This window comes from Mesoplodon bidens (genome assembly GCF_964165515.1).
Source record: "Mesoplodon bidens genome assembly, chromosome: X".
NCBI classification, from domain to species: Eukaryota; Metazoa; Chordata; class Mammalia; order Artiodactyla; family Ziphiidae; genus Mesoplodon; species Mesoplodon bidens.
The window spans coordinates 63,020,862-63,046,123 of NC_138163.1; the positions used below are offsets into that span (position 1 = coordinate 63,020,862).

The following is a 25,262-nucleotide window of genomic DNA, read 5'->3' on the forward strand; positions in this document are numbered from 1 at the left end:
ACCCCAGTGTTGCCTTCATGTATCATAAGCTGAAATAAGCATGGCTGCCTCAAAGAAGAGTCAGCACAGACATGCGACTGAATATTCATCTTGCCTTAACTCTAAACATACTTTGATTAGATAATTCTTCACATTGTCCTATGGTCAATAGGGGAGGGAGGTTAGGGGCTGGGATGCAGAGGTGTTGCCGTTCTTATTCCTTGCATCAGAACACTTGAGACGCTCCCTTACAACCAATTTTTTCTACACATGAAGGACTCCTTAAACTTACACAAAGTTACATGTCGGCTATATCTCAATAAAACTGAAAAACAATGGCCCAAGAGGTCCTCACAGTTATCTCTCATGGTCCAAATAACATGTGCATTAAAGAGGCAAGGCAGATCACTAAATCCTCTCTTTGTGTACCTTCAGTACTTATTCCTAGCAAACAGCTTCCCATTATTGTGAATACACAGAAAGTAAAAGTAGCTTACGTATGAACAGATGCTTTAGAAATAATCCACCCTCAAAATTATTTTATAGAGTATTTTAAGAGATCAGTTGATAGTATTGAGCAAATTACTTATAGTTGATTTTTCAAATGTAGCTTTAATTAGGATGTCAATTATTGAGGTCTCCAAGCGGCAGAGTTCATTTGATCATCTTTCAGATTTAGCATCACGTACCAAGAACACTGATGGAATTCTGAAGAGCAGCAGTGATGATGGATGGAAAGTGAAACAGTCAGCTTTGCTTCTTGGGTCTCTTATTCTATTAAGCCCTACCATTTGACCCCTTGCCAAAGAAGGGCAGAGTTTCATGAATTAGTTATTTTAGAGGCTAAGTAATCTTCCTCTTTAGAGACTTTAAAACAAAAATGGAAACCTCGCTGTGAGATGACACAGGTTGAAAGAGAGAGCAGCATGGACATTTTGGGAATAAATGGATAAATAAATAAACAAAGCTGCATTACATTATAAAACACTGATTTGTGGCCTGTTGTTCAACAGGTGAAACACATATATACATACATACATATATAAAGATTAAATATATATTAATATATAATTTAATTAACATTGATTGAATATTTACTGTGTGCCAGATATTGTATTAAGTACTTTATACAGGTTATGTATATAATCTACATCAATTCCTGATAAAAGCGATGTATTAGTGTTGTCATGACAAATGATGAAAATAAAGCTCTGAGCTATTAAATAGTTTGGCAAAAATTACATAACCAGTCAGTGGCAATGCTGGTATTTAAACCCAGACTTGATTCCAAAGTGCAAATTCTTATCCAACATGATATATTGCCTCTTCAAAAAAAGTGTAGGTGAATACCAGTGCTTAGGGGAGAGAAGAATGTTTTGCCTCGCACCAGAAAACACTTACTGAATTCAAGATATTATACTAGGTAAGGAGTCATGAGTTGAAAACCATCCCTGCTCTCAAAGAACTAACATTTAAATGGGAGAATAAGACATGGGCACAAATATTTGAAATGTAATTCTGTGTGAGATAAGAAGCCTTGAGAGGTACATACACAGTGCTATGGGAGCTCAGAGAATGAAGAGCTAATAGCCAGTTGGGTGGATTGAAAAGTATTTCACGTGGTACCTTAAAAGATGAGTACTATGCAAATGGTTAAGCGCAGGAGGAGATAAGGGAGAAGCATTGTTTGGAAGGGGAGAAATAGATACAAATAAATAGGTAGGGAAGAATAAGAAAACTGAAGGAAGAGTAAAGAGTATAGTTTGATTGGAACTTAAGGTAGGCATTGAGCAATGAGCCAGAAAGAAAAGTGTAGAAAGACCAGAAAGTGTGGACCAAAACATGGAAACCAGTGACTGTAACTAAACTTCTTTCTATAAGTAATGGGAGACATCTGAAGATTTTTAAAGTAGGAACTGCCATATGGACCTTCCAATCAGTATTGGAATTTAGGATGAAAAATATGGTAGGTCTTCGAGAATAGACAGATAGGAGAAATCTAGGAAAGGGGAGAGGAGATGGTGTTTTACAGCAGTAGTTCAGGTGATGTGTTTTTGCAGCCTTATCGTAAAGAATATGTAGATGAAATATATTTGGAAACTCACTGATGCATTCTTTCTAAGGTAACTCAAATCTGATCAAAGATATTTGGTAGAAGCCTGGTGAGAGTTTCAATATGAGCACAAAGTCTTCTGTTGCCCTACTCATTTTTCAATAACTTTAGTTAACAAAAAAGAGCTCTAGATCATAGAGAAGGGCTGACAACTGCAGAGGGATCAGGATGTTCTACAATGTATGCTAATAGGAATTAGCAGCAGGAAATAGCAGCGGGGAGAAGGACTATCTACTGCAAAGTCAAAGAAAACAGAAAATAAAAAGGAAAATCTTTAGTGTTAGAGGCATGTAAACCGCTAAATTGCTCTAGCATTGTTTCCCTGACATTCATTTAGGCACTAACGTTAAATGGGGCAATTTGACATTGTTGTATGTGAGACAGAATGAATTCTACACAAACAAGGCCTGGGATGACAGATTTACTATTCAGATTGTTATCTGCCAAGATCGTGAGGTGAAATACTTCCACATCACATTAAGGAGCTCTCTGCCATTATATATTCCTCTAATATATATATATATATATATATATATATATGTAATGAGGGTAATTGTTTACACCACATTTATGCTGGAAATCAACAATTGGTCTAATGATTAGGTCATAGAATAGACCTATGCATGAGATTTTGATAAAGTTTACTTTTGTTTTTACTAATTTTTAACTTAGCTCTAGATTATATCAGCAGGTGTATCAAAGTAACTTAGGGACCTTATGCACTTGTTACTATGAATCCGAGCAAACTCAGCAGTGTTTCCTCTAAGAGAATTTCTTTACTTTAATTTGTTTATAATAGTTTTAGATTAGCCAAAAGGAAGTATTTTAAGCATATAATTTCATGCTGATCTGAGAAACTGATATATAAAATTGAATCAACTGGAATTTTTTTTCCTTCAGGGTATCTCCTATCAAAATGAAGAGACATGGACATATGATGTCTCTGGCAATTATCTACTTTTCCTTTATATATACTTCTGAAGGTTGTCAGCCCACTGAGCTGTAGGAGGTGAATGCCAACTCTACCTTGGGCTTGAAATGATCTGCACCATATCTGGGAGTATTTTAAGATGCCCAGTCATCTCACTACCTAAGTGCAGAGTGTGGTGTGCTACAGTAGGCCATGGAAACTTGAATGTCCATGTTTGTTAATGGCAGTTTCACTCGCACAGCTCATGTGCCTGGAATTTTCCCCAGCTTCTTGTTTTATGTTCCAATCTTTAGATGGGATTGGAAAAAAATAAAAAAAGAATTGGATATCTGCATATTGAACATCTATTGGGTGCTTGCCTTAGAATATATTGTGTTAACCCTCATAGCAATTCTATAAGAATGATATAAATATCCTCATATTACAGATGTGGAAACAAATTCAAATACTTTATCACTGGCCCCAGGCTTCACACATAGTTAATGGGAGAGCCACTGGCTGGAGTCTTACTACAAAGAGAACCCAATAATATGGTTGCCTGACCATGATTATCAGCACTGTTTAAATATCTTTTCTACAGAACCCCTCTCACTAGTTCAGGACCTTTAGTTTCTGAAAGTTAGTCCAAATTTATCATATTTCCTCTTGGGAATTCTAATTTGCTTGCTGACAGTTCTCCTGTGAGAATCGTACCCTTACCCTAAACGGTGCCCCCAACTCTAGCCCTACCTAATTTGATGTTTATTCCTCCCTCATGTGGCCTACTTTTAATTCCCAACATGCTTTATTTGTGAGCCCACATGATAGATAAACCAAGTGATGAGCTTTTAGCACTCTGATTTCAGTGTCATCAAAAAGGTTTCATCTATGATTACAAATACAATTTATTTTGCTTGGGTAGAGGCATTGCTAGAGGACTCATGTGCAGGCTGACAACTCATAATCCAGATTCCATGTAAAGAAATGATTAATATATTAAAAGTAGGTTCATCTTTGATTTCTTCCTTATGTTTTGAAAATTGAGACCTATTTTTATTCCTATGAATTACTATTGTACCTAATGATATTTAAGGTCTATATTTATTTTCTACTTTAAAGCTTAATAACCAGTGGATATTAACATCATAGTTAGCAATTTCTTTTCAAAACTGGTTGCCAATATTTTGTAGTCTAAGAGCTGCAGAAGAATGGTCTCCATCTGTTGCAGTGTGTATTCATCTGCTGTGGGTGCTCACAAGCCTTTTATCTGTGAACATGGCACAAATCTGCTATGCTGCTGAGATTCACAAATAAGCCATGGAATCAGCGGGATGTCAGGTCACACGTGGGATGCATGTTCACTGAAGAGACATTCTCTATGAATACAAAAAGAATGGGAGGCAGTGTGCAGTTGGGGAAGAATCATGGACTTTAGAATGAGAACATTAAAGTTTGAATCCCCCTAACACTCGCAAGCTGATCAAACTTAGGTGCATTATTCAACGTCTCTGAGCCCCAGTTTCCTCAACTAAGAAAAGCAGATATTATAGCTACACCTCAACAAAACTGCTGTAGGGACTGAAGAAAAGGAAATAATTACTGTGGAACACCTAGCATGATGCTTTTAGTAGTCACTTAAAAATAAAAGTCATTAATGACTAAAAGTAAAGTACTCACACCACTAAAGGTCAAGGACAAAGGCTAAATCTTAGGAGTCTGGTCGGAGAACAATGTTGAGTATTTTCCATATGTCTGAAAATAAACGTTATATATAATGTCACATCAAGCCATGTTGATTTATTTTTTTAATGAGGCTTCCTATTGTGTCAAGACTTACCTCTAAAGTTGGCTTGGCATTTTAAGGCCTTCCACAAAATAATCCTAGAAGATGAAAATAACTCTTAAAAGTTCCCAGATTAAGCTTTGGAAAAATTCTGATCTCAGATTCTTGCATGATCATTAGCTTACATTCCCATAGAACATATACTTTTCTCTACAACATGAAGAAATCATAACAAGAAAAAAAAACATCCTAAATTTCCAGCCAAAAGATAAGTGCTTTGATCTTTGAGGAAAACATGAATTATGAAGTATGTAGTTCAAAAAATTTTTAAATAAGTGTATATCTTAAAAGCATTATCAAAAATATCATCTGACGTGAAACCGAGGCTGGCAACTAAAGGAAGTTAATGGTATGTGCACCTTGGAAAATGTTTTGTGGTTTCATGACCCCAATGAATTTTTTTCAAGGTACTTTTGCTGCTAATGAAGAAACATTACAAGTGACCCCACTGAGTAGACACATATTGAAATAAAAAAAAAATGCTGCCTAAGTGTAGTCTAACATTTCATGAGTTAATTATGCACAGTCTAGGAAGGCAGTTTTCTTGAATTATCTATTTTTTTTTCCTTGCAAGAGAAGCAAAGACACTAGTGTTGACCCTTAACCTGAACATCTAAACTTTTCTTTGGAGTTCTATTTCAAAACAAAAAAAAACCACAATAATACCGTGTGACTTATTCTATCAGTAGTTGTAGGCCATTTAGAATATGAAAGAACTGTAAGAGCTGATTTTACTTTATGAAACTGATTTGCCAAAGCCCTGTGGATTTCCTAACCATGTTGTGGTAAAATATAAGATTAGTGTAGCAATTCCTTCATCAAATGACTTTACTGTTAACATATCGAATTAGTGATCCTGTTAGCCACTATTCCAAGATTACAAGGTAATTCTTTAAAACCATGGGAATTCTCACACATTCTATTACTGTTAATTAGCCTTTCTCATCCTGCAGAAAGATTTTCATTAAGGATTACCACTGTAGATTTAATATGTCTACAAATTGCATTTTTCTGATTATTTTAAAACCTCATATTCTTTATGATCCACACATCTTATTGTTCTTTTATTTTCATTCCAGCATCATAACGAGGTCATCTTCCTTTATCATACACAAATACAAGCAGGTGTTCTAGCTGAATAGAAAATTATGTTAGTTTAACACTAAAAAGAGACTCCTTTTAAAATATTTCTTGTCCCAGGGACTACCTTCCATTATTGCTGTTCATTCGTGGTGAGAAATTATTAAAGCAGTTGTTACAAAGATGAGCTTTAGAGCCAGACCCAGGGAGTCTGCATCCTGTCTTTGGTACTTGCTATCATCTCTTGGTGCTCCAACTTCCTCATCTACAAAATAGGGTTAATGATAACAATAATAGGTTTAATAATAGCTATAAGTTTGTAATGAGAATTCAATGAGTTAATGTTTTAATTGCTTAAAAACCACCTGATATGTAATAAGTTTATATAGTTTTGTTAAATAAAAGAAATAAATTCCATTGCCACATATGACTTCTGTCATCTTTCCAAAGTAAAATTTTGCTCTACTTTTCTTATTTCTCTTGTATCACTTCACAGTGTTTGCATTATTTCATTTACTTTCTGTGCCAGAGGTGAACTGTGTTCTTTTTAGGAGACATAAGTCATTAGCTGTGGGTGTTAAGGTATGGGGAGTTAATGTCAAGCAGTGGATCCATTCCCCACTCATATATTCTATACCAGTTGCCTAATACTACTGTTCTAAGCTATTTATTTCTCAATGAATATAAGTCGTGATCACAATACATCTGGATTTAATGGAGTACAGTGGCAGCCAAGTTAATGTCTATATTCATAATCAGACTGTCCTCAGAATTGTTTCACAAGCAAGGCCATTGTAATTGAAAGTCATAGAAAGTCACAGAAAGACTCCCCCCCCCCCGATATACTAGTTTTATTTTGTTTCAAGTTTTTGACAGAATGTAATTCAGTTTTAGACTTGCTAGCACAGAGAGCATTGTAATTACTAAGAATCAGAGGCAGGGAAGGTGATTGGGGTCGGGGAATTTATTATGCAAGGGGACAAGATCGAGTTATTATAGAATGCTGCATTACCAAAAAATAAAAATTCCACATGAATTGGCATATGTAAACAGCATGTGAAAAGCTGGTCAATGGCCATTTCCGAGTAGCTCTCTATTTCCCCTAATACTACACAGATGCTAGGAGGTTAGCTACAGTGAATGTTTATGACTCCATTGCTGTCCACTGCACATTGAAAAGCTGCTATGTGTGATTTGATTCCTTTTACAATGTTGTTTAAAAATCACGTTAATTTTTAAAAATCTAACTTGGAACTTCAAGACATGCATCCCAGTTGTACACATATTTTCTAAAGATTCTAAGCAAAGCGCTAAAGGAAATGGACTTACAAGGATATTTCTTATAAGGAAATGGACACTTTCATTTTTATTTTCTTTGGTCAAAGAATAAGTTGACGTATTTCATGGTTCACAAGGTACTTTAATTAGTTGAACAGTTGGCTTTTACAGCTAAGAACCATTCTGCTTTATGGGACACCATTGTAGTATTTGCTTATTTAAAAGAAAACCCTTCAAGTCACCATCTGTATCATGACTTTAATTGTCATCTGAATGGTAGAGGGAGGAAATATCAAAGAGTTTAAAGATTTCAATGGAAGAATAGAAATAATTTAATTTTCAGGTTACACTCTAGTTTCAGTAGTTTCTATTCTTAGATTGTTGCTTCTGAAATCCCACAAATGAGTATTGAATATCTTCCTAAATATAAGGAACCATAAAAGCTTATTCATAAAACACATATTTTCTTTAAACTTTTCAGAGGCAAGCACAATGTTTACCAAAACCAAGGTTGGAAAGTCCCTATCTGTATCATATTTACGGTAATTCTATGCAGTGCAATCCACCACTCCATGACACATCTTAAATTTCAATTGAAGTCTCAGACAGTAAGGACAATCAAGGCTTTCAGATATCTAAAAGATTTACCTAATAAAAGAACCTCAAGCAAAATGAACCCACTACAGGGAGACCAGTTCAGTGCTTTGTGACCACCTAGAGGGGTGGGGCAGGGAGGGTGGGAGGGAGACGCAAGAGGGAGGGAATATGGTTATATATGTATACATATAGCTGATTCACTTTGTTATACAGCAGAAACTAACACAACATTGTAAAGCAATTATACTCCAATAAAAATGTTAAAAAAATAAATATTTGTGTCTCCAACAAGATTTTAAGTTCGTAAACAAACAAGAGAATCAGTAATTGGCAAGAAATTAGTAGAATTACTTATATTGCACTCATTTCAGTAGAATACAATCAGAAGTAACTGGCTAGGTAAAAAAATATTGCTCGTAGAGCAATGTCTTATTCATAGAGGAAGAGTGCTATAATAATGTCTAATTTCATCTGTCATCTAACTATTTATCCTAGTCCTACCTCTTGTCACATTAGTAGTTCAAATCTTTGGATGTTAAAGTACACATTTTAAAACTGTGTAATTTTCCTCAAAACAGCTATTCTGAAGATTGCATAGCCTCTTAATCAAGGATACAGATGTGGTCTATCATCGTGTGTTCTACATCCTCACCAATTTTCTTGAGACTGAATCAGAGGTGCAAGACCGGAAAGTCAGTTTGAAATCTGGCAAAACTTCATGAATTCGGACTTGAGTAATTTAAAGATAGTAACAATTTGGACAGCTCCTAGGTTGCAATGAACCTTTATTTAATTAACCATTTCTTCCCACAGGGCATGTATTAATTCAGTAACTCTTCCTAAAGAGCATAAATTAACACTGTAAAATATAGTAGGATGTTATTATTATAGAACACATGACTTCCATGAATTTCAGAAGTACTCATCAAATAACAAAGGATAAGCAATGGGGTTCTCTTCTCAACCCATTTGGGTTGTTTTTCTAATACTCTAGATATGCATTTATGTATCTACATTTTTAAAATTTATATAATTTGTAACAAATAAATGACATTTGAAAATAACTGTATAGAGGATAATTTATGGTTATTAACTTGACAGCCAAGGGGTCAAATTCAGGACCTCTATGTTATGGAAAACAGTAAGTAAATCAGCCACAGAATAATAAATGGCTAACAAATGTTTAGATTGGCCTCCTCACTTCATTTTTAAATTCCCCTTATGGCCTCTATGAAGAAAACAAATTTGATTGGATTTGTTAGTCACATTTTGAGCTGTCCTTATTGAAGTGAGGAAGAGTGGATTCTTTAAGAATACATTATAACAAAATTTCCTTTAAAATTCAAACTGGTTTCTTTCAGGGAGGTCTTACTAAAATTTTTCTGATTAGCATAATATCAAATTGTCCTATATTATGCTACAGCTTAAATTTAAGTCATATTGTAAAACAGTAGTCCTCAATTTTTTTCACTCCATGACCTCATGACTAGACAAACATCAGTGGAATAGACAACCATTTAGAAGATGCTTTCTGAGGAATAATTTTACATTATGAAACAAATAAACTACCTCCAATATTATTATCAAACTACAATAGGAAGAAATATGTATTTACTGTCATATTTTCACACTAGAGTCCAGCATAAAATCACATAAAGAAACTTCATGGAATACATATCGAGAAATATATTTTAAGAATGGTTTTTAACTCTTCCAAAATATAGCAGAGGAAGGAACAATCCCAAACTCATTCTATGAGGCCACCATCACCCTGATACCTAAATCAGACAAAGATGTCACAAAGAAAGAAAACTATAGGCCAATATCACTGATGAACATAGATGCAAAAATCCTCAACAAAATAGTAGCAAACAGAATTCAACAGCACATTAAAGAGATCATATACCATGATCAAGTGGGGTTTATCCAAGGAATGCGAGGATTCTTCAATATACGCAAATCAAACAAAGTGATACACCATATTCACAAATTGAAGGAGAAAAACCATATGATCATCTCAATAGATGCAGAGAAAGCTTTCGACAAAATTCAGCACCCATTTATGATAAAAACCCTCCAGAAAGTAGGCATAGAGGGAACTTACCTCAACATAATAAAGGCCATATATGACAAACCCACAGCCAACATTGCCCTCAATGGTGAAAAACTGAAAGCATTTCCACTAAGATCAGAAACAAGACAAGGTTGCCCACTTTCACCACTATTATTCAACATAGTTTTGGAAGTTTTAGCCACAGCAATCAGAGAAGAAAAAGAAATAAAATGAATCCAAATCAGAAAAGAAGAAGTAAAGCTGTCACTGTTTGCAGATGACATGATACTTTACATAGAGAATCCTAAAGATGTTACCAGAAAACTACTAGAGCTAATCAATGAATTTGATAAAGTAGCAGGATACAAAGTTAATGCACAGAAATCTCTGGCATTCCTATACACTAATGATGAAATATCTGAAAGTGAAATTAAGAAAATACTCCCATTTACCATTGCAACAAAAAGAATAAAATATCTAAGAATAAACCTACCTAAGGAGAAAAAAAGACCTGTATTCAGAAAATTATAAGACACTGATGAAAGAAAATAAGATGATACAAATAAATGGAGAGATATACCATGTTCTTGGATTGTAAGAATCAACATTGTGAAAATGACTCTACTACCCAAAGCAATCTACAGATTCAACGCAATCCCTACCAAACTACCACTGGCATTTTTCACAGAACTAGAACAAAAAATTTCACAGTTTGTGTGGAAACACAAAATACCCGAATAGCCAAAGGAATCTTGACAATGAAAGATGGAGCTGGAGGAATCAGGCTACAGCAATCAAGACAGTATGGTACTGGCACAAAAACAGAAATATAGATCAATGGAACAGGATGGAAAGACCAGAGATAAACCCATGCACATATATCAGGTCACCTTATCTTTGATAAAGGAAGCAAGAATATACAGTGGAAAAAAGACAACCTCTTCAATTAGTGGTGCTGGGAAAACTGGCCAGGTACATGTAAAAGTATGAAATTAGAACACTCCCTAACACCATACACAAAAATAAGCTCAAAATGGATTAAAGACCTAAATGTAAGGCCAGACACTATCAAACTCTTAGAGGAAAACATAGGCAGAACACTCTATGACATAAATCACAGCAAGATCTTTTTTGACCCACCTCCTAGAGAAATGGAAATAAAAACAAAAATAAACAAATGGGACCTAATGAAACTTAAACGCTTTTGCAGAGCAAAGGAAACCATAAACAAGACCAAAAGACAACCCTGAGAATGGGAGAAAATATTTGCAAATTAAGCAACTGACAAAGAATTAATCTCCAAGATTTACAAGCAGCTAATGCAGTTCAATAACAACAAACAAACAAACAAAAAAACAACCCAATCCAAAAATGGGCAGAAGACCTAAATAGACATTTCTCCAAAGAAGATATACAGATTGCCAAGAAACACATGAAAGACTGCTCAACATCATTAATCATTAGAGAAATACAAATCAAAACTATAATGAGATATCATCTCACACTGGTCAGAATGGCCATCATCAAAAAATCTAGAAACAATAAATGCTGGAGAGGGTGTGGAGAAAGGGGAGCACTCTTGCACTGCTGGTGGGAATGTGAATTGGTATAGCCACTATGGAGAACAGTATGGAGGTTCCTTAAAAAACTACAAATAGAACTACCATATGACCCAGCAATCCCACTACTGGGCATATACCCTGAGAAAAGCGTAATTCAAAAAGAGACATGTACCAAAAGGTTCATTGCAGCTCTATTTACAATAGCCAGGACATGGAAGCAACCTAAGTGCCCAACATCGGATGAATGGATAAAGAAGATGTGGCACATATATACAATGGAATATTACTCAGCTATATAAAAAAATGAAATTGAGATGTTTATATTGAGGTGGATGGACCTATAGTCTGTCATATACAATGAAGTAAGTCAGAAAGAGAAAAACAAATACCATAGGCTAACACATATATATGGAATCTAAGAAAAAAGAAAAAAAAATGTCATGAGGAGCCTAGGGGTAAGATGGGAATAAAGACACAGACCTACTAGAGAATGCACTTGAGAATATGGGGAGGGGGAAGGGTAAGCTGTGACAAAGTGAGAGAGTGGCATGGACATATATACACTACCAAACCTAAATGAGATAGCTAGTTGGAAGCAGCCGCATAGCACAGGGAGATCAGCTCGGTGGTTTGTGGCCACCTTGAGGGGTGGGATAGGGAGGGTGGGAGGGAGGGAGGGAGATGCAAGAGGGAAGAGATATGGGAACATATGTAAATGTATAACTGATTCACTTTGTTATAAAGCAGAAACTAACACACCATTGTAAAGCAATTATACTCCAATAAAGATGTTAAAAAATTAAAAATAAAAAATAAAAAAATAAAAAAGAATGTTTTTTATACATTCATAAAAATCAAGTAAAGGAAAATATCAAGTGTTTCCTTTCATACCTGTGGTTGGGGATGAGTCCAGATCTCCACAGTAGTTGTCTTTTTCATGGGTGTGCGAGATCGTATAACCTCTTTCATTGGCTTTACAAGGGGAACAAAAAGAAGTATTTTTGTTTGTTGAAAGTGAAAAACATAGTACATTGCACACATGCATCAAACACAGGTAAGTAAAATAGTGCCTGGTTAAATATCTCTTTCTAGGCATTGTAGTTATTGAGGACTTACAATGTGATAGGCACAGCTCTAGGTACTGGGAATAAACAAGAGAAAAAAGAAAAGAAATTCCTTTTCCAACGGAGCTTATAACCCAGTGTTACATTTAAGAGTTCCGTTAAACATTTGAAAGCAATTGTGGAGGGCATTTTAAAACATTTAAATGGCCGAAATTTAAGTTGGAGAGACTTTCAGTCCAATGCTTTTACAACTCAATGTCTTCCACAGCTTGCATTTGCAAATTTACAGTGTCTGAAATTAAAATCTATCCTGTGCATGCCACCACATCACAAATTTGCTATCTGTCATATAAAGATATTTAACAATTGTTATAAATGCCAAGAAATTTATGAACCAGTATAGAGATACTAGCATACCAACCCAGAATAATTATCAATATTTTGAAAAGATGATGTCTATATCCATTTTATTTTCTTCAGGACAGAGAGTATATTATCTGTTTTAAAAATATTGAATGTATACTCTACAAATTTCTTTGTATGTGATTTTAGTATATGGGGGAAAGGGTTTGGTTAAAAAGTTATCCTTTTATCTAGCCAAGGGAGAAATTTTTCAAGGAAGCTAAGAAAACCCAGTTCAGTGACTGTTGGAATCTCATGGGCTATAATAGCAGAATAGAGTAGCAGTGACAGAGACCTTATGTCACACTCTCAAGACTTCATACTGATGTTTGGTGTACTACCAATTAGAGTTATGTAATTATTACTTGACAGGGTTTTGAGGGGGAGCATATTTGCCACCCCAAAATATGTTTCTGGCATAAGGATTATTTTAGGCTGATTATTTTTATGAAACAGCAGACATAAGAAAAGCTCTGAAAACCAAGAGAAGTTACCCTTTTGTAGAGGATATTTACGTTTATAAGGGAAATCTCCATTTGTAAGTGTGTCTCTCTCTCTGTACCAGGAAGTGAAGGATGACTAAATCTCTAAAACTTTTTTCAGTGAAGTAGGCAACAGACCTAAATCTGCACAACAATCTTACCCTTGATTATTGTGCTTTTCCTCATAGCCTCCCATAACTGGCTCCCCTGCCCCCAACATCTTCTTTGTCTTTATCTGAAGATGGTATTTGAGGTGATGGCTTGGGCCGTTTCAGATAGTTACTCAGATTTCCTGGGTATCTCTCACATATACAGGAGGGATACATGTTATTAAACTTGTCTGTTTTTCTCCTGTTAATCTGACTTTTATTATGAGGTTGGGGGGAGGGTCTCAGCCAAGAATCTGAAAGCGTGGAGGAAAAATTATTTTTCCTCCCCCACAGTTTTAAGTGCCCCATTCCTATTGCCTTACGATGACAGTTTATTTTTTATATTTTTATTATTCCCGCATGCCCATTAGTTCAAATCAAGAAAAGAAGATGGGCTTCCCTGGTGGCACAGTGGTTGAGAGTCCACCTGCCGATGCAGGGGACACGGGTTCATGCCCCGATCCAGAAAGATCTCACATGCCACAGAGTGGCTGGGCCCGTGAGCCATGGAAGCTGAGCCTGCACGTCTGGAGCCTGTACTCCGCAACGGGAGAGACCACAACAGTGAGAGGCCCGTGTACCACAAAAAAGAAAAAAAAAAAAAGAAAAAAAGAAGAGACAGTCAGGGGTCCCCTGGTGGCACAGTAGTTAAGAATCCACCTGCCAGAGGCTTCCCTGGTGGCGCAGTGGTTGAGAGTCCGCCTGCCAATGCAGGGGACACGGGTTCGTACCCCGGTCCGGGAAGATCCCACATGCAGCGGAGCGGCTGGGCCCATGAGTCATGGCCGCTGAGCCTGTGTGTCTGGAGCCTGTGCTCCGTAGCGGGAGAGGCCACGGCAGTGAGAGGCCTGTGTACCGCAAAAAAAATAAATAAATAAAAGAATCCACCTGCCAATGTGGGGGACATGGGTTCAATTCCTGGTCCGGGAGGATCCCATGTGCCGCGGAGCAACTGGGCCTGTGTGCCACAGTTGCTGAGCCTGCAATCTGGAGCCCGAATGCCACAGCTACTGAAGCCCGTGTGCCTAGAGCCCGTGCCCCACAGCAGGAGAAGCTACCACAGTGAGAAGTCCATGCACCACAACAAAGAGTAGCCCCTGCTTGCTGCAGCTAGAGAAAGCCCTCACACAGCAACATAGACCCAATGCAGTCAAAAATTATATATATATATATATATATAAAGAGACAGTCAGATGTGGAACATAACATTTTTAAGGCCCAGTTGAGCAAGAATTATTTTGTTATCATTTAAATGGCAAATAGTGTTTATTCTGCAATGACACTATAGCTGTGACAAAAAGAATGCAATACACATTAATATTACAGACTAAGCACTCACCCCAATATTCCAACTCACAGTAAAGCAACAGTTAGAAGAATTAGAAAATTAAAATGAAAGGTCTCATCATAGCAGAATTTCATCACAAAAATAAATGAAAATGAGTGACAAAAGTAAGTTTCTGAAAAGCTAATTTGTTAGCCAAACAGAGAGAACTACTCACTGATGGCGAGTTATTAAACAGGGTTTGCTTACAACAACCAAAGAAATACATCTAGAGAAAACAAACTTAAGACTATTAGCGTTTCACCAAGTACAGTTACTCAAAAAGCTGAGGACATTGAGAGCAACAGCAATGGTAAATTTAAAAAAAAAAAAAAGGGAAAATGGTATGGAGTGTTTTTCCTTCCTGAGTTAACAGATGTTACCAACAATGCTTAATTGCTGTTACCTGATTGAGGAAGTGATACCAAGTTTGAAGAGACTGAAAAATTAGCCTCTATGAATGAATTGTCTGTGTGGAACAGAACAGGTAAGAATATTTTCAAAGAATTTGACAAAACACTAATTCAGTAAAACCTGATGTGGGATCTGTTAAGGTGTGTTGCAACTAATAGTGGGTGAAATGTATGTTGCACAGAAAAAAAGTTTAGCTGGACAAAAATACAATACTTTGGAAAACATAAGGTGTTCAAAGCCTATGGCTGTTTATTGTATTACACATCAGCAAGTACTTTGTGCAAAATATTTGAGTCTATCATGTGTTATTGAACTAGGAGTGTCAATAGTGAACTTCATTCACTATTGCTAATGGAACTATTGTCATTCTGTGAACGTTTATCAAAATTGTAAGTTGAATATCCTGACTTGCCTTACCATACAAGCAGTTGGATGGCTTATTAGTGACAAAGGTTTATTTTTGAGCTCAGAGCCAAGACGGAAATTTTGCTGAATGAGAAGTACACTTGACCACTATTATTGAATGCTGAATCACTCTGGCAATTAGTTTTTGTTGCAAACTTGATAACGTCTTGATAAATCAACCTAAAATTGTAAGGTAAAAGAGTGATTATGTGCAAAATTTATACTGCAGTAAAGTCACTCTGATGACAACTAAAATTGTTTGAGTCACAAGTAATGGTAAGTTACTTTATACACTCCAGCCCTGTAGAAGTTAAAACAAGAAGCAGAATTTCCATTTGTGCACAAACTCAAATTTTCAATAGGTTGCAATAAATATGGAATTGAGGAGCTTTTATCTGTCAATTAGAAATGATCAATCTTCAATGTAATGGCATGCTAAATGGCAGATATGAAGAAAAGAATCTAATACAGTTCTTCACATGCCTTCCAAGGATAGATATGTTGAGTTAAATCTATATGCCTGTGGATTGATATCAGTATTGGGCAGTACCTATCTGTGTGAAAAGACATTTTCCGAGATCAGATATACAAGACCATTCATTTCATTAGTAGTTCTCTATTACATAAAACATTGTACTCATTATTATTACACTTGATGGTTTGAATATCATCAATTGAAATTTTGGGGGAATTTGGTTTCTCTTTTGTTATATATAAAACCTACTGAAACTGAGCAGGACCCTGTGGGGCTCCTGGGCACAAAAGCCTTTCTGTTTTCCCTGTTTTTTGTTTGTAGGAAATAAGCTTCATTCAGGTTCCATGACCATCCCTAGTTCCAAAGGGTAGGTTCAAACAGTTGTTAATCATGGAAGGGAGAGGATTGGGAGACAAAGGAGGAGCAGTCAAGAAACGATAGTGCATCTTTGGGGCAGGGTCCTCTTACCCCCTCAAGAGATATACATAACAATATCTTTGACCTCTTCTGCAGAACTAAAACCCCCACCAAATGGAAGATGTTAACTACTTGATGAAGCATTCTTCATTCCAGAGAAAAGGTCACAGTTTGATAACCTCCAGAACCACAGAAGCCCGTCACAAGACCACGGTGATGCCAGATGATCTCTGGATTGAAGGAATGCAAGCCCTGCATGCGCCATGATCCTTATCAGCAACACTGCCCCCCTTGAACCATTACTATAAAACTCCTTACAAGACCCCATGGGTTGGGACACATAGTTTTCAGGGCATTAGCTTACTGTGGCCTCCTTCACCTGGCAAAGAAATAAAGCTATTCTTTGCTACTTCACCCAAAACTCTATCTCCAAGATTCAATTTGGTGTGACAGAGGTCAGGTTTCAACAACACTACTCTGGCCCTTTACAGAAAAATATTGCTGACTTCTGATCTAAAGGAAAAGAAAAGACAAACTAATAACTGTAATTAATGGACAAGTCTATGAAATAAGTAAAGTCTGGTAGACTCTAGATGTAGAGGGTGAAGAGAATACTTTTTTTGGCAGAGAGAGCAATATGGTCTAAGGTAGGGAAATCCAGGATGTTGTCTATATGACTGAAGATGTAACTGAATGATGGGACAGATGTATGAGAAAGTGAATTAAGTACATATTCCTGATGGACTTGCAAAGTCAGCTGGTGATTTTATAGTTATACACTAAGCAAAGAGGAAATTCTCAAATGTATTTGAGGAAAGTGTCCTGTGCTACAGTAGTTTCTAAGCAGATTTGTGCTCAGGTCTCAGATTTAACCTTATTTTTTAGAACAAGTCTACTAGAGTTGCATTTCCTATGCACAGTTTAAGAATGTGATTTTAAAATTTTCTGTCAATTGTGAGCAGTTTTATGTCTGTCTGTGTGGCAGTCTGTCAAATGTATCATGCCACATTGTAGGGTAGCAAAATTTGCCACCCCAAAACTTATCTTTTTGACATGAGGATTAATTTAGGCTGGTTATTTTGAAGAAACAGAAAGCTCAGGAAGTTTTTCTTGTTCCTTCCCCCTTAACTGCCTAAAAGCATTTAGATGAAGGGCCTATTCGCAGAATAGAGCTATCACAAGAGATATTTGCAAAGAATATAAGCTTGGTGAGGTGGAGGAAACTCAGCAGGGCCTAGAGATCAGAGTCCACTCTGTGTCCCATCCTCCCTGCTTGCCCCAGCAAACATTTGTTTACCAAACATTTGCTTTTACATCTCCATGTCAATTGCCTTCCTCAGCATCAAAGCCCCAAACCACTACCCCCAACATCCTTCTTTGTCTATAGTTGAAGATGGTATTTAAGATGAGAGTTTCAGGGCTTCCCTGGTGGTGCAGTGGTTGAGAGTCTGCCTGCCTATGCAGGGGACATGGGTTTGTGCCCCGGTTTGGGAAAATCCCACATCTCACATCCCACATCCCACATGCCACAGAGCGACTGGGCCTGTGAGTCATGGCCGCTGGGCCTGTGCATCCGGAGTCTGTTCTCTGCAACGGGAGAGGCCACAACAATGAGTGGCCCACGTATCACAAAATAAAATAAAATAAAATAAAGATAAGAGTTTCAGACATTTTGGTGAGTTACCCAGTTTTCTGGGATCTCTCCCATGTACATATGTTATTAAATTTTTGTTTTGATTTTCTCCTGTTAATCTGTCTCAGGTCATTTTAACTCTTAGAACAGCCAGAAGAACTTAGAAGGACAGAGTAAAATTTTTTCCTACCTGACAACATTCAAATGTCCATTAAATTAAATAGGGATAATATATTATGTGGTTAAATGCTTAAAGCTATGTGGATGTATCTTGTCCATTTAACTTTGACAATTAAATATCTCTATTGTATAATATGCTTCAATATTCAACTATTAGGAAAAGTTTATTGAATTATATTGTGCACAAAAATAACAATTTAAAGGTGAAATAATACTCCCACCCCTAACAATGCTCTTTCCATTACTCTTTCCCCTTCCACCAAACCCCAGAGTTTTAATATTAATAACTAAGAAATGGTCTAATAAAATAGCTCCAATATACAGAATTGCTGAGGATTAACTATAATGCAAATGAGAGAAATGACAGTTCTAGGAAATACTAGTGTTCAAAAAATCTATGCTTGACCTTTTAAATAAAACAAAATATGGTTCATCATTGACATCTGAAAGATAAGATGCAGATCTATGTTTCTGTTTCTTTACATGCACCACATACTGAACCAAAATGTATCTTCCCTTTTATGGAATCAGATGTCAAGCTGTCAAGTAAAGAGTAAAGTGCTTTATAATAATCACTGTCTTTACAGATTTAAACCTCATTTTAATCCAGTTCATATTAAGACAGTGCTCAAGAGTGAAAAATGAGAAGTACATCTTATTGTTGATTGTAAAGAGTTGTGAGAAGTGTCACTGGTATTATTGCTAAAAATTAAAAAACGAATATTTCCAAGAGGATGGACAGATATTGGCTCTTCTTATCATTCTTGAATCAGATATTACTAGTTCATAGTTTAGACATTGGAAGGGAATTCAACTTTATTTAAAAACGTATTAAATCCATTAGACACTAATATTTCATCAGTGATGCCCTGTTGATCTAATGAAATAGTCATACATGAAAGAAAATAAAATGTTCATTTACCTTATTTCACCTTTCAGAATCCAGAAATTTTATGCCTTAAAAACTTGTCTATAGTCTGCTTGAATGATTTTATCTATGAATGTGGGAAGAGTCTGGCTAATAAGGACCTCTGAATCAGAGTAAATGTCCCAAACTGTATTATATCTCCCCGAATTTTTTGTCTCAGGCAAGAAGTAAGGAAATTTTCAACCAAATTTACATTCACAGAAATGTGAATTATAGCCCAAAATATACACAGTGATATAGTTTTTGTGATAAAATATTTTCGGCTGCCAAAAGATTTAGTTTTTTAAAAAAATAATAGGACACTGTTACAGGTGACCTACAAGAATAAAATTCACTTCCTCAACTGTGACTGCCTTACAGAAAAGGCTTATGAAACAATATAATTTGATTTAAACTTCTAAATATGACAAGGCCTTCTAAATGTTCTTCCCAAATGTTTTCCTGACAGTGTCGCACAGAATCTGAGATTCAGGAACTTAACATATTAACTGCATACCTTAACCTGACTAATCCCCAAACTACTGGGTCAGGCAAACCCAGACTGATTCTGTGATTGTTTTAGGTTGAAATGCGGAATGCATCCTTTATTCTCCCTCTTGGGAATTTTTATTGCCACTTTAATCTAATGGTAAGAAAATCATAGTTAGAATAAGATCATGATATTTCTGACTAGTCTCAACATTACATTATTGTTTCAAAATCTAGCAGAAAGAGAATCCAGAGGAGCTTCAGTGATTCAGCAATCACATTTCTTTTTCAAAGGTTGCAGGTTTCCCACTAGAAATGTAAGTATGCTTCCATTTTCTTGGTAATGGTATGCAACCCAAGAATCTCAGATTTTGCAGAAATGTGACATTCTAAGTCGTCACAATCATCCTTTTATTTTAGCTGCCAAAGACTACAAGTGAATTTAACTGATAGATTATTGTTATTTTATTGCCATACATTAGACACATTGACAGGTTAGGGAAAATGTCTTCACAAACTAGCATATAAGACATTTTTGGAAAGTCTTATGTAATATCTACCACAATGATATATGCCTAAAGACATGTAAGTATGTGGGTGAGGCTTACAGTGATAATATTTATAAAACTTTTCCCTCATTCTCATTTACTTCCTTAAAATAAATCCAAATCCTTACTACGGGGATAATATCCATCAAAACTATGGCAAACATTTACATATATAAAGTGAAATTTGATCCTTATTTTTGCCCATGATATATTTACTTGAAGGATTTTGTGTTAAAAATGTTGGCAGAGGGGAGCTTCAAGATGGCAAAAGAGTAAGATGTGGAGATCACCTTCCTCCCCACAAATACATCAGAAATACATCTACAAGTGGAACAACTCCTACAGAGAACTACTGAACGCTGGCAGAAGACCTCAGACCACCCAAAAAGCAAGAAACTCCCCACGTACCTGGGTAGAGCAAAAGAAAAAGAATAAACAGAGACAAAAGAATAGGCACGGGACCTGCACCAGTGGGAGGGAGCTGTGAAGGAGGAAAGGTTTCCACACACTAGGAAGCCCCTTTGCGGGCAGAGACTGTGGGTGGCGGAGGGGGGAGCTTTAGAGACACAGAGGAGAGCACAGCAACAGGGGTGCAGAGGACAAAGCAGAGAGATTCTCTCACAGAGGATCGGTGACGACCAGCACTCACCATCCCTAGAGGCTTGTCTGCTCACCTGCAGGGATGGGTGGAGGCTGGGAGCTGAGTCTCCAGCTTCGGTGGATCCCAGGGAGAGGACTGGGGTTGACTGCATGAACACAGCCTGAAGGGGGCTAGTGCGCCACAGCTAGCTGAGAGGGAGTCCAGGATAAGGTCTGGAACTGCCAAAGGGGCAAGAGACTTTTTCTTCCCTCTTTGTTTCCTGGTACGCGAGGAGAAGGGATTAAGAGTGCTGCTTAAAGGAGCTCCTGAGATGGGCGCGAGCTGTGGCTAACAGTGCAGACCACAGAGACGGGCATGAGATGCTTAGGCTGCTGCTGCAGCCACCAAGAATCCTGTGAGCAACCACAGGTCACTATCCACATCTCCCCTCCCGGGAGCCTGTGCAGCCCACCATTGCCAGGGTCCCGTGATCCAGGGACAACTTCCTCAGGAGAACACATGGCATGTCTCAGGCTGGTACAACGTCATGCCATCCTCTGCCGCTGCAGGCTCAGCCCACATCCGCACATCTCCCTCCCCCCCGGCCTGAATGAGCCAGAGCCCCCGAAACAGCTGCTTCTTTAACCCTGCCCTATCTGAGCAAAGAACAGACATGCTCAGGTGACCTACATGCAGAGGCAGGGCCAAATCCAAAGCTGAACCCCGGGAGCTGAGCAAACAAAGAAGAGAAAGGGAAATTTCTCCCAGCAGCCTCAGGAGCAGCAGATTAAATCTCCATAATCAATTTAATGTACACTGCATAAGTGGAATACCTGAATAGACAACAAATCATCCCAAATTGAGGAGGTGGACTTTGGGAGCAACCATATATATACAGTTTTTCCCTTTTTTCTCCTCTTGTGAGTGTGTATGTGTATGCTTCTGTGTGTGATTTTGTCTGTATAACTTTGCTTTAACCATTTGTCTTAGCATTCTGTCTGTCCTTTTATTTTTTCCTTTTTTTTCAGTATAGATTTTAGCACTTGTTATCATTGTTGGATTTTTTTTTTTTGGTTTGGTTGCACTCTTCTTTCTTTCCTTCTTTCTTAAATTAATTTTTAATTTTTTAATAATTATTTTTTATTTCAATAAGTTTATTTTATTTCATTTTATTTTATTTTATCTTTTTTATATCATTCTTTTTTTTTCCCTTTTATTCTGAGCCATGTGGATAACAGGCCCAGCCAGGTGTCAGGGCTGTGCCTCTGAGGAAGGAGAGCCAAGTTCAGGACATTGATCCACAAGAGACTTCCCAGCTCCATGTAATATCAAATGGCAAAAATCTCCCAGAGATCTCCATCTAAATGCCAAGACCCAGCTCCACCCAACGACCAGCAAGCTACAGTGCTGGACACCTTATGCCAAATAACTAGCAAGACAGGAACACAACACCACCCATTAGCAGAGAGGCTGCCTAAAATCATAATAAGGTCACAGGCACACCAAAACACACCACCAGACGTGGACCTACCCACCAGAAAGACAAGATCCAGCCTTATCCACCAGAACACAGGCACTAGTCCCCTCCACCAGGAGGCCTACACAACCCGTTGAACCAACCTTAGCCACTGGGGCAGACACCAAAAACAACGGGAACTAAGAACTTACAACCTCCAAAAAGGAGACCCCAAACACAGTAAGTTAAGCAAAATGAGAAGACAGAGAAATGCACAGCAGATGAAGGAGCAAGATAAAACCCACCAGATCAAACAAATGAAAAGGAAATAGGCAGTCTCCCTGAAAAAGAATTCAGAATAATGATAGTAAAGATGATACAAAATCTTGGAAATAGAATGGAGAAAATACAAGAAACATTTAACAAGGACTTAGAAGAACTAAAGAGCAAACAAAAATGATGAACAACACAATAAATGAAATTAAAAATTCTCTAGAAGGGATCAGTAGCAGAATAACTAGGCAGAAGAATGGATAAGTAACATGGAAGATAAAAGAGTGGAAATAACAACTGCAGAGCAGAATAAAGGAAACTGAATGAAAAGAATTGAGGACAGTCTCAGAGACCTCTGGGACAATATTAAACACACCAACATTCGAATTACAGGGGTCCCAGAGGAAGAAGAGAGAAAGAAAGGGACTGAGAAAATATATGAAGAGATTATAGTTGATAACTTCCCTAATATGGGAAAGGAAATAGGAAATAGTTAATCAAGTCTTGGAAGCACAGAGTGTGCCTTACAGGATAAATACAAGGAGAAACACTCCAAGACACATATTAATCAAACTATCAAAAATTTTAAAAAAAGAAAAATATAAGCAGCAAGGGAAAAACAAAAATAACATACACGGGAATCCCCATTACGTTAACAGCTGATCTTTCAGCAGAAACTCTTCAAGCCGGAAGGGACTGGCAGGACATATTTAAAGTGTTGAAAGGGAAAAACCTACAACCAAGATTACTCTATCCAGCAAGTATCTCATTCAGATTTGATGGAGAAATTAAAACCTTTGGAGACAAGCAAAAGCTAAGAGAATTCAGCACCACCAAACTAGCTTTACAACAAATGCTAAAGGAACTTCTATAGGCAGGAAACACAAGAGAAGGAAAGGACTTACAATAACAAACCCAAAACAATTAAGAAAATGGTAATATGAGCATACATATCGATAACTACCTTAAATGTAAATGGATTAAATGCTCCAACCAAAAGACATAGACTGGCTGAATGGATACAAAACAAGACCCATATACATGCTGTCTACAAGAGACCCAATTCAGGCCTAGGGACACATAGAGATTGAAAGTGAGGGGATGGAAAAATATATTCCACGCAAATGGTAATCAAAAGAAAGCTGGAGTAGCAATTCTCATATCAGACAAAATAGACTTTAAAAGAAAGACTAGGGGCTTCCCTGGTGGTGCAGTGGTTGAGAGTCCGCCTGCCAATGCAGGGGACACGGGTTTGTGCCCCAGTCTGGGAGGATCCCACATGCCGCGGAGCGGCTGGTCACGTGAGCCATAGACGCTGAGCCTCCGTCCTCCACAATGGGAGATGCCACAACAGTGAGAGGCCCGCACACCACAAAAAAAAGAAAGACTAGTACAAGAGACAGAGAAGGACACTATATAATGATCAAAGGATCAATTGAGGAAGAAGATATAACAATTGTAAATATTTATGCACCCAACATAGGAACACTTCAATACCTAAGGCAAATACTAACAGCCATAAAAGGGGAAATCGACAGTAACACATTCATAGTAGGGGACATTAACACCCCACTTTCTCCAATGGATAGGTCATCCAAAATGAAAATAAATAAGGAAACACAAGCTTTAAATGATATATTAAACAAGATGGACTTAATTGATATTTCTAGGACATTCCATCCAAAAACAACAGAATATATTTTCTTCTCAACTACTCATGGAATATTCTCCAGGATAAATCACATCTTGGGTCACAAATCAAGCCTTGGTAAATTTAAGAAAATTGAAATTGTATCAGGTATCTTTTCTGACCACAACACTATGAGACTAGATATCAATTACAGGAAAAAATCTGTAAAAAATAGAAACACATGGAGGCTAAACAATACACTACTTAATAACCAAGAGATCACTGAAGAAATCAAAGAGAAAATCAAAAAATACCTAGAAACAACTGACAATGAAATAATGACAACCCAAATCCTATGGGATGCAGCAAAAGCAGTTCTAAGAGGGAAGTTTATAGCAATACAATCCTACCTTAAGAAACAAGAAACATCTCAAATAAACAACCTAACCTTACACCTAAAATGATTAGAGAAAGAAGAACATAAAATCACCAAATTTAGTGGAAAGAAAGAAATCATAAAGATCAGATCAAAAGTAAATGAAAGAGTTTCCCTGGTGATGCAATGGTTGAGAGTTTGCCTGCCGATGCATGAGACACGGATTCGTGCCATGGTCCACGAAGATCCCACATGCCATGGAGCGGCTGGACCCAGGAGCCATGGCCACTGAGCCTGTGTGTCTGGAGCCTGTGCTCTGCACCGGGAGAGGCCACAAAAGTGAGAGGCCCGACTACCGCAAAAAATAAATAAAGAAATAAAAAATCACTGAAAAAGAGATGAAGGAAACAGTAGCAAAGATCAATAAAACTAAAAGCTGGGGCTTCCCTGGTGGCGCAGTGGTTGCGAGTCCGCCTGCTGATGCAGGGGACATGGGTTTGTGCCCTGGTCCGGGAAGATCCCACATGCCACAGAGTAGCTAGGCCCATGTGCCACGGCCTCTGAGCCTGTGCATCCAGAGCCTGTGCTCTGCAATGGGAGAGGCCACTGCAGTGAGAGGTCCGAGTACCACAAAAAAAAAAAA

General features: G+C 37.4%; 1 protein-coding gene across 8 annotated transcripts in view; it reads right to left on the reverse strand.

Annotated features, from left to right (window-relative positions):
• Positions 1-25,262, reverse strand: part of PCDH11X (protocadherin 11 X-linked) — a gene marked incomplete at both ends in the record, with an annotated part of 701,896 nt that overhangs the window by 375,400 nt on the left and 301,234 nt on the right. For 6 of the 8 annotated variants that reach the window (XM_081222278.1, XM_081222282.1, XM_081222277.1 and 3 more), the window contains one exon: positions 12,307-12,387. The exons of the other annotated variants lie outside the window; for them this stretch is intronic. In XM_081222278.1, the coding sequence (XP_081078404.1) occupies positions 12,307-12,387 (81 nt within the window). The remainder of the gene's footprint in view (positions 1-12,306; positions 12,388-25,262) is intronic. 8 annotated transcript variants of the gene reach the window in all.